Source organism: Cyprinodon variegatus, unplaced genomic scaffold, assembly GCF_000732505.1.
Source record: "Cyprinodon variegatus isolate N-32 unplaced genomic scaffold, C_variegatus-1.0 Scaffold680, whole genome shotgun sequence".
NCBI lineage: Eukaryota > Metazoa > Chordata > Actinopteri > Cyprinodontiformes > Cyprinodontidae > Cyprinodon > Cyprinodon variegatus.
Window position 1 is genome coordinate 280,795 of NW_015151133.1, and position 9,285 is coordinate 290,079.

General features: G+C 42.6%; 3 protein-coding genes across 4 annotated transcripts in view; 1 reads left to right on the forward strand and 2 right to left on the reverse strand.

Moving 5' to 3' along the window:
* Positions 1 to 3,432, forward strand: part of fryl (FRY like transcription coactivator) — an 87,260-nt gene extending 83,828 nt beyond the window's left edge. For both annotated transcript variants that reach the window (XM_015394309.1, XM_015394308.1), the window contains 2 exons: positions 465 to 658; positions 1,945 to 3,432. In XM_015394309.1, coding sequence (XP_015249795.1) covers positions 465 to 658; positions 1,945 to 2,185 — 435 coding nt within the window. In that variant the 3' untranslated portion in view covers positions 2,186 to 3,432. The remainder of the gene's footprint in view (positions 1 to 464; positions 659 to 1,944) is intronic.
* An 86-nt stretch (positions 3,433 to 3,518) lies between these two features.
* Positions 3,519 to 5,100, reverse strand: zar1 (zygote arrest 1). Its single transcript, XM_015394305.1, has 4 exons — positions 4,310 to 5,100; positions 3,941 to 4,033; positions 3,754 to 3,828; positions 3,519 to 3,687 (listed from the first exon to the last, which is right to left on the reverse strand). The coding sequence occupies exons 1-4, from the start codon at positions 4,952 to 4,954 to the stop codon at positions 3,544 to 3,546; spliced, it is 957 nt and encodes a 318-aa protein (XP_015249791.1). The 5' UTR covers positions 4,955 to 5,100; the 3' UTR covers positions 3,519 to 3,543.
* Positions 5,101 to 5,992: 892 nt separating this feature from the next.
* Positions 5,993 to 9,285, reverse strand: slc10a4 (solute carrier family 10 member 4). Its single transcript, XM_015394303.1, has 3 exons — positions 8,460 to 9,285; positions 8,130 to 8,340; positions 5,993 to 6,645 (listed from the first exon to the last, which is right to left on the reverse strand). The coding sequence occupies exons 1-3, from the start codon at positions 8,972 to 8,974 to the stop codon at positions 6,121 to 6,123; spliced, it is 1,251 nt and encodes a 416-aa protein (XP_015249789.1). The 5' UTR covers positions 8,975 to 9,285; the 3' UTR covers positions 5,993 to 6,120.

The window sequence follows — 9,285 nt, forward strand, 5'->3', positions numbered from 1 at the left end:
GTAACTAAGCAGTAGTGCCATAGTAAGGCTGGGTACTAGTTAGTTCCCTATTAGTTTGCTGGTAGTTAATCAAATTTTATCCACTTTATTGTAAAATCATACCAGAGAAAATAAAACAAACAGCTTTTTCCCTGGTTTTTTATCTCCTCCTCAGCTCTGCAGGTCATTTAGCATTAAACTGAAATCTGCTCCTGTTAAGATGTGCACTTAAAGCACAGATTATATAAATACTCATTAGCAAATCTGCATCACAGATCATCTAAAACACAATGAAATCCTTATCAGATTATGGTACTTGGTAAAATTAGATCACTGCCTTTACAGATTGAAGAGGGACACATAATCCAGTTATTATAGACTTCAGCTGTATTCAGCTGACCTAGCTTTATGTCGCACATGTCTGCATGCATTATTTAGCTCAATGATACAGGGATAACTGATGCTTTTTCCTGCCCGTTTCCAAGGTGACCAACATGTCTGAGGAGCTCACTATTCTTGAGAGCTGTCTGATCGAGGCAGAAACAGGAAATGACAACCAGGAGGATGTGTGCATGTCAGACAACGCCCAGACCAATACTGAGACGGCAATCCAGTCACTGATTGAAACACTGAGAGCCAGAGACTTCAGCTCTGCCCTGACACAGATCAAAATCTTTAGGTAAGACCAACTGGCAGAAATTAAACATTGGCTAATACCATATGTTTTGTGCTGTAACGTGATATACTACCAGTGCATGTTTTTTGTTAAATGTGGCAGCAGCGTTCCTTTGTAACCAAATCCGGCTCAATACTTTGTTAAATCACTTTTAGCTAAAATTTCTGATTAATTTCAGGTGCATCTCTACTTCCAGAAGTGTTACGTTAAAATTCTGAAATAAATTAATTTCTTCTTTTGAAATATTCTGAATTTCATTTCAGGGTACCACAGTAAAAGGGGCTCAATAAAAATTGCATACCACAGTTTCAAATTTGTATATAAACTTTGAAACATAAACTCAATATATACTCATTTTTTTATTATTTCTATTGTACAATTCTGCTGTATCTTTTATGGGTCTGGTGCACATAATCTTATAAAGTTTGTGGTTCTAACCTGGGAAAATGTGAAATGTTCCCCTGCAGACATGCAAACACCACTGTGCTTTTGGCTGTCCCTTCTAAAAGCGGTGTTTTGGTATTAAATTGGGTCCAATGTTTTGTTTCTTTTTAACCCCTTAAGCCCAGAGGTCTTTGGAGCAAATTCCGCCTGATATTAGATTTGTGAATCAAGCAAGTGCAGCTCTCAAACTATAAATTGGAAATACAATTGTTTGTATTTGTATAACAGTAAGGCATTGACGAATATTTTTCAGGGGAAACCACTATTTTAAATGTCACAATGTATGATTTATAGGTGATTAAACAAAGAAAAAATGAAAAATATTTAGCCTCGCCAATTTTTTCCCCCCAAATAACACCATTTGACTGTGTTCTGTTCATTTCTATAAATAAACATAAGCAGGTGTCAGTCTGTACCGGGCCCGCCGGTCTTAAGGGGTTAATATTTAATATAAAAATCTAATTATATTCAACTTCTTGAATCCCACAAGGATTTTCAGAAAAGCAACTAAACGGCAATTTATTTCTAGTAGAACTTTTGCTCGTCTTAAAGTCTCTGTAGAGGAGGAACTGGTCTGTTCTCTAGTTGGGCCTCATTCAACCTCTTTCTGGCTTTAGCGTTAGATTTTCCTGATGCCTTTGGTCAATTTCTGGCCTCAAAGTAAGTCCCCCCCACCTGCCCAGACTATCTGATGCTTAAAATGACTGTTTTATGTTAAGATCTTAGAAATTTTCCCTTACATGTGAAGCAGAACAAAGATTTTTGTGAAATGATTGTAATTTTAATATGAAGCTTGATTACTAATAGTTTCTTTTATTTATTATTCGGTCTTTCCTTTTTCATAGGTCTCTGTGGCCTAATGACATCTTCGGCAATGAGAAGGATAACGCAGTTCAGACCCTTCTACACATCTACTTCCGTCACCAAACACTGGGCCAGACGGGCTGCTTGGCAGTGGTGGGACCCAGCAGGGACCTGTCTCAGGCGAGCACCCGCCTCATGGAGCTCAACCTGCAGATCCGTGAGGCTCTGAGTCAGGCCCAGGCGGGCCAGCTTCACACGACCACATTCAGCACCGGACTGTAAGCCGGACCGGATGGAAATCAGCCCCCCTGTTTTACACGCCTCCTGTCCACTGTAAAGAATGGCGGGGCAGAGGACAAGAGACTCCACATACAAAGGGCTAAAGGATGCGTGGGAATAACAGACTCTTCATGCATTAATATTACCTGTATGAATGCTTCAAGCTTATAGCTTTTTCCAGACTAAGCCAACTTGCAAACTTCAGTTGCAATAAGTTATGTGGTGGTGTGTCTGAAGTTTGGAAGGACAATTTTATTTTGACCTTTTGCTTAATCTGACCAGGCCTCGGCACTGAGCGGCGGCCTCCTCAGGTTCTAATCTGGGAGTCAGTGTTGAAGCGTGTACAGTCCATGTAAGGATGCACCACCAAGACTCAAGCATCTTGTTTATAAAGAGAGTTTTCAAACGCATGCTTGGAAGAGAGAAGCACTGCAAGAATATTTTTTTGAGAAATGTATTTTTTATTAGAGCTAACATCCTAGGTTGTAAATGTTAGAATATTTAACATGTGATCCTGTGGGGGGAAAACCCCTGCCTTTCAGGGAGTGTATAAAGAGAAATGTTTGCTCAGAGATGAGTTCCCTTCAGCAGGTCTTCATGCAAAACTCACTCTTTAACCAAATAAGTAGATGCCTTTAGACTCTCGACTGTGTGGTTATATATTGGGAGATGCTCATACACAAATGCATTTAAGTGCAGACTCGCTACAGCTTATATTGAAAGCATAACTTATTGTACTATGTATACATTTTAAAAACTGTATAGTGTAAAACCAGTATTTTCCTCCCCTTGTAATTTTGTGTAATGCACTGTTCATCCAAAAATGGATGCATGTATAAAGCTAAACAAAAGCCAGGAGCAGGTTTGAGTCTCTCCAGCTGATAACAGGTTTTCCTTTGGGTTTCATTTCTGGCTGGAACCATCGAATAGCCGAGCGGCATCAATATGCATTCCTTTAGAGACTGAAGATCATGGGACCGTTTTGAATGCTTTCAGTTGAACTCATTCCTCATCTGGTACATCTGAGTTTTATTCTGTTTAAATGTAGCTTTCATTTTCCTCCACCTACCAGCCTTCTCTGGATAAAATAAAGACTCATTCCTTTAGGAGACATCCAGTCATTTAGTCAACTTCATGCTGCACATAACATGCAAACTTGATGCAAAAACACTTTAAATCCTGAATGCAAGATAGTCATTTATTATGTTGCAAGACACAATGTGCTTACAGATTCAACAAAACAGACATGGAAAAAATAAAGTTTTGAAACCTCAAATTTTGTGCTTTGCATTGGAGTGGCCCTTTGAGCAGAGGACTGACGGCAGAGCGGGTGCGTTTCGAGAATCGACTGGAGATGAGCTTCAGATGATGTATTTGAAGCTGAACGTGCTGTCACAGGAGAGCCGCTTGCCTTTGCACCTGCCGCACAAGTCCTGTCTGTGAGGTCGCTTGGGATCAACGTGGCGCTGCGTCAGGGCACAGGAGCAGCGCGCCTTTTTGCAAGTCTGGAGATCGAGAAAAGTGACTGAGTTGCAAAAAGATTAAAGTTAATAAGCAGGCTAGTAACTTACATGGCATGTGATGTCCTCCACACGGTATGGGTTGAAGGCCTTCTGGCATTTTCTACAGAACTGTTTGAAGTAAACCTAGAAAACAGTAGGGGTCAACAATCCTGATTGAATTGCATCCACACTATAGATAAATCCTCCATTTACAGATCAGTTTGATTTCCATCCATGCTCATGGGAATTTACTCACCTTGTTGGTGCCTTGAACGCACCACACATAGGCGCTCTCCCATCGCAGATTGCATTCTCTGCAGTGATAATATCCGTACTTCTGTTCCAGGAACTAATAGGACATAAAGTCACTTAAATGAAAGCAACTGCTGCAACTTTTCTATTTTACGCATTTATTTTTTTAACACCAAATACGTTTAGTCCCTCTAGCCAATCTTTGCCAATGATGTGGCTTTAAATTAAGAGGGTTTCCATTTTCGGTAACTTTTTATCTTACTTTAAAGAGTTGAAAAAGATTAATGCTTGGTTGTTTAATTCATCCTTATGACTTGGTTTAAGGTTTAATATAATTTGCTCTTCAAAAAACTTTGCGCGCGCCTAGACTCACCTGGAAGCGCACGCGGGCTTTGTTGCCCTTTGATTCGTCCGCCGCCGGCGGCGCGAGCTCACTCTTCACCTTCAGCTTCTCCTCCGGAGGCCTCGCAGCCTTCCCTTCCTCTCCATCCTTCCCTTCCTCTCCATCCTTCCTCTCCTCCGGGTCTCCGTGGGGCTCCCCGGGCGGCGCCTCCTCAGAGGAAACCTCTTTGTTGTTATTCTCGTCCACGAGGAATGACGTGACGCTCCTGTAGGCTATGGGGGAGTAGACCCCCAGGGTCCGTGGGTAACGCACTCCACCCGCGGCTATCGGGCTGCTGGGCTCCTGCCGCCTCCTGCGTTGGAAGTCCCGCTTCATGGCCTGCAGGGTCCGCGGGCCGATGGCGCATTGGACCGAGGCGTCCTTCTTCGGGTTGACCTGCACCGCCACATCCTTGGTGTTGGCCTTCCGGAGCCTCGGGGTGAGTTTAGGGTTGATTTGGGACAAGATGGACTTGAGCTGGGCGCGCTGGTGGTTGTTGAAGGCGTCATCTCCACAGTGGGGAAAATAACCTTTATATTTCCACCCGGAGTCTCTGGGCCGGCTGTACCTGCTCATGTAAGGGTTGTAAGAGGAGTAGAAGTATCTGTCGACTGATTCTTCACCATATGTTGCCATTTTTTCTTTGCTCAAACAGGCCTTCCTTCCTGCTTGAACAATTTAAATAGATTGGAGAGCAGGGAGACTCCATCACTCTGATTGGCTTCAGGTGTTTGCAGTGGCGGTTCTAGAACTAATGTTCCCGTGCCGGGGTCCCAGCCTGTTTTCATGGGGGCACAGAAAAGCATGAAGCAAAAAAAAAAAACAAAAAAAAAAGGCAAGGGATTTAAATACATTAAGAGAGCTGCATGAAGTGAAATTTCCATTCAATTAGGTTTAATTAAAATTATATCTCTCCAACTGAAAATATTTATTTTTGGCTTGAAAATGTTCATTTGGATTATCGTTAAAATCAAAATAAAAATCCCTTGGCACATAAATATCTAAAAGGTCAAATAAAGCTATTATTTGGAATATTAGGTTCATAATTTAGGAATTTTACATATTTCTAAATTAAAGTTAAATCCGGATTAGAACTCAAGAAAAGCTGATAAATTCAGCTGTAAAAATTAGTGTTTTTTTATTTAGCAGATGAAAACTGGGATCCTATCTCAATATCACTAAAGCTATCACCTTATTACTTTTAAATAATTAATAAAACAGAATTTTTTTTAAGAAAAAATATTGAAATAGATCCAAAGGACCTATCAGTAACCATGTCTGTTCCAGTGAATATCATCATTAGAATTTTTTTTAGTATTATGTCTTCGGTACAGGGGCCATAACAGGTGGGCTACAGGGGCACTGGCCCCTGTTGGCCCCTGTCTAGAACCGCCCATGGGTGTTTGGGTTCAACCCAGCAGGAAACCAGAGAAACAGGTGACTGAAGGTAAAATACATCAGGACTTTAATTGTTCCATTCAATCATTTACAGATACAGTTTGATCGGTTTGGCACATGGATAATCTTGATATGTTTGTTTTCTAAATAATATTTCAGCCCCTTTTTCCAAATAAAAAAAACAAAAAAAAACATGCACATGATGATAAATCTTTAAGGCTTTTTTTTTCTTTTCCTTTTAAAATACATCAGTGATTAATTTGAATGAAGTAAGCTTAGGCTAAACATTAATCTGGATCATTATCTCCTCTTTTTTTTCTTAAATGGGTGACAGCAATGGCAACTTTTATTTATTTATTTCTCATAGCAGCAGCAAATAAATGTTTTTTTTTCCCCCTGAATGATTAAACAGGAGTGGGATCAGGAGGACAGGGCTCTAACATGATGGTGTTTGTGTCACTCACTGTAACAGCACCATAAGACGGCTCAAAGTCCTCATCGTGGAACCTCTGGTAGGATATGTCTGTTTCATCACCGTCCATCAAAGGATCTGGTTTATGCAGAACTTCCTTCCTGTACAGCCTGTAAGCCAGGATGAATATGCCGGCCTCGGCCGCCTGGAAGAGGGCATACAGCAGAGGGAACATGTACATCCCACCCATCAGCTGAGGAGGGAAGGCCAGCTTCAAGATGGCCGTGCACAGCTGCACGTTCTGGCAGCCTGTCTCCAGGGATACAGCTCTGCGACTGTTGGGGGGCAGGTCGAAGAGCACGGCCAGGCCGTAACCAGCGGCGTACCCGCACAGAGGCATCAGGATGGCCACCACGTAGACAGAGGGAGGGATGGTGGAGAGCAGCTCTGGGCCCAGCATCACTCCTGTCAGGATGAACAGCATCACCAGGGTGACCAGCAGGGACCAAAGGGAGGCCTGTGGGTGCAGGATCATTCAATCAGATCGACAGACCAACTCAAACTTCTGGTTATATTTTGTTTGCAAAAGCGTTCAATAAGAAACATTTTTCTACATGAAATCAAAAACCTCAGGGGATGTAATTGGGATTTTATGTGATAGACCAACACTAGGTGGTGCATAACTGGAACGTAGAAGGAAAATCATAGATATTTAGGTGTTTTTACAAATAATCTGAAATATTTGTCCATTTTATTCTCAATCAAGAGCCCTTTTATGCTAAAATAAAGCAAAATTCAGTTTGTTCCTACCTTTGCACATGTAAAGGAGGACATTTTCTCCCAGTTTTTATTTTGCTACATTAGTTACCCTCCAGGTTAGATTAGATATGTTTTCCTCTGTTTCCTGAAATGATTGAGGTCATTCATAAACATGTTTTGATCCAGTCTGGCTCAGGCTAAAAGTTTGAACTTCTTCCCTGGCCTTAAATATTTTCTGCAGGTTTTCTTCTGTGTTTAACTCCTTCCATTTTCACCAGCTCTGACCAGTTTCCCACCATCCTGTTGATAAAACTTGTCTGTTCACTCTAACATAGATCCAAGATCCTGACAGAGAGAGTTTAGTAAAATAAAAATAAAAAACATAGCTTCTCTGCAGTCTTTTCCTAGGTCCCTCTATGGCTCTGACTGCTTTCCACAGCTATTATAGCCCAAAGATCCCCAATAATACTCTTACAGAATATTCACTTTTAAATTCTGTTTCTTCAGGACACCAGCTACATAAAGAGGTATGATTTCTATCATTAAACATCTCATAGACACCGCTTTGTTTATCATATTATTTAAATTTGTCAATCTGCCAATGTTAATAAAATAAAAGAAAAAATACATTCTGACTGTTCATCATTCATTCTAGTTAATGTTTTAGATGATAAATAAAAATGACAACGTGCAAAGATGCGATAAATGCCCACTCCCATGACATACATGTGGATAAATAATTTGGTGATTATTAAATGCATTCCATTGGACAGCACAACAAACCTTTATGATTTAAATTTCAAGTAAATACTGAAAACTATGTTGTTTTTCATCCACTTCACAGTTATGAATTAATTTATGCTAGTCTGTTGCAAAATACCTAATAATTGCACTAATTAGGGGGAGGAATATGTTTTTGCCATTTGGTGAGGATCTCTGGTCAGAGTTTTGGTTTTATCCTCCATTGAAACTCCAGCATGGCTGCATCTCTCCTTCCCCTTTTGGCTAAATTCCCATTGATGCTGTATGTGAGACCTTTTCTCAGAAAGCACAGGGAGGAGCTTTCCCTGACTAAGTGTCTCTGATGTCACTGTCTCCTCACTCCTCCCCATCCTAAACTTCTAATGACAAGCGCTGGAGAATTTACGCAGTGCGTCTTTGCGCAAAGTTGGTCTCTTATAAACCCAAAGCAAAATGACAAAGTGACATATGATTGGAGCTGAGATAACTCGGCCATAATACCTTTAAAACAACATCAGCCACACGCGTGTGGCGGTATCTGAGCATAACACCCAGACCTATTGGGATGAGAGTGCTGCACAGGGTGAGGATGATGGCCCCGAAGGGCAGCAGGTTGACCACAGGCGTGTTGATCCAGGCCCGGCTGTAGATCCAGAGGCAGAGGGGCATCAGGACCAGCGCCAGCAGGGTGGAGGAAATGGTCATGATGATGCTGGGGAGAGCAGAGGACAGAAGCGCGGTTATAGGAGGATTATTGCTTCACCTTAGATGTAAAAACTTTAGGTAAACGCAGAGATATTTGGATATCTGTGCGTAAATGAGAAGATCTACCTGAGGTTCATCTCTCCGTGCACCAGCAGAGACATGATATTTGATAAGTTCCCTCCAGGACAGCAGCCACAGAGGAGCACAGCCATCGCTGCCACATCATCCAGAGAAAATGCTAAAGCCAGAAGGAAAGCCACCAGAGGCATGATGACAAACTGACACACCAGAGCGAGCAGCACCCCGATGGGTCTGCGGATGTGTTCCCCGAGCTGGTTGACCTCCACGGTGCAGCCCAGGCCCAGCATGGTGAAACACAGGACCAGTCCGACGAACACATTGATGCCATGGCTGAGCGGGGAGTCCCAGAAGGCAGGCACCAGGTGAGGAGCTTCTGTTTGGGGAGCGCTCATTAATCCCAGTCCAGCATCAGTCCTGAGTGCGCTGCTTTCCAGGATCATGGCCCCACCGGGCACCGAGAAGCCCTCCATCACGCTCCGTTTCCGCGGATCCACAGGTTGCTTCAAAGTGTAGGAGATAAAGTCCAGGATGGCAGCTGTCTGTGCGCTGGAGTTCTCCATGGCGCAACAGGAGGATCGGTTATCTCCACGGCCGCGCTGCGCGCCTGCTGGTGCCCGTGCGTAAAATGGTCCTCTGAGCTGTGCGCGCTCCCTGATTAAACGATCCGGAGGGATGTGAGGCTATGAATGGTTAAAGATGCTCGGAGTCAGCCTTCTGCCTCTGCTGGATCCTTCTAAACGAACCCAGAGAGAAAGAAAAAAAGGTTCATTTGTCCCTCAGTTTGTTCTCTCCTTGTCATCCGGCTGTTTTATTTCTCCTAACGAATGACGCACGACCCTCATAAAGTTTATGAAGCCTGTAACGCGCATGC

Excerpts from the sequence above, each read along its gene's own strand:
- zar1 (XM_015394305.1), bottom strand. The coding sequence starts at position 4,954 with ATGGCAACATATGGTGAAGAATCAGTCGACAGATACTTCTACTCCTCT. Across the intron at positions 4,034-4,309 it reads AAGCCCGCGTGCGCTTCCAG|TTCCTGGAACAGAAGTACGG; the intron begins GTGAGTCTAGGC and ends ATGTCCTATTAG. Across the intron at positions 3,829-3,940 it reads GCGTTCAAGGCACCAACAAG|GTTTACTTCAAACAGTTCTG; the intron begins GTGAGTAAATTC and ends ACTGTTTTCTAG.
- slc10a4 (XM_015394303.1), bottom strand. The coding sequence starts at position 8,974 with ATGGAGAACTCCAGCGCACAGACAGCTGCCATCCTGGACTTTATCTCC. Across the intron at positions 8,341-8,459 it reads CACGGAGAGATGAACCTCAG|CATCATCATGACCATTTCCT; the intron begins GTAGATCTTCTC and ends TGCTCTCCCCAG. Across the intron at positions 6,646-8,129 it reads TGGCTGATGTTGTTTTAAAG|GCCTCCCTTTGGTCCCTGCT; the intron begins GTATTATGGCCG and ends CTGCACCCACAG.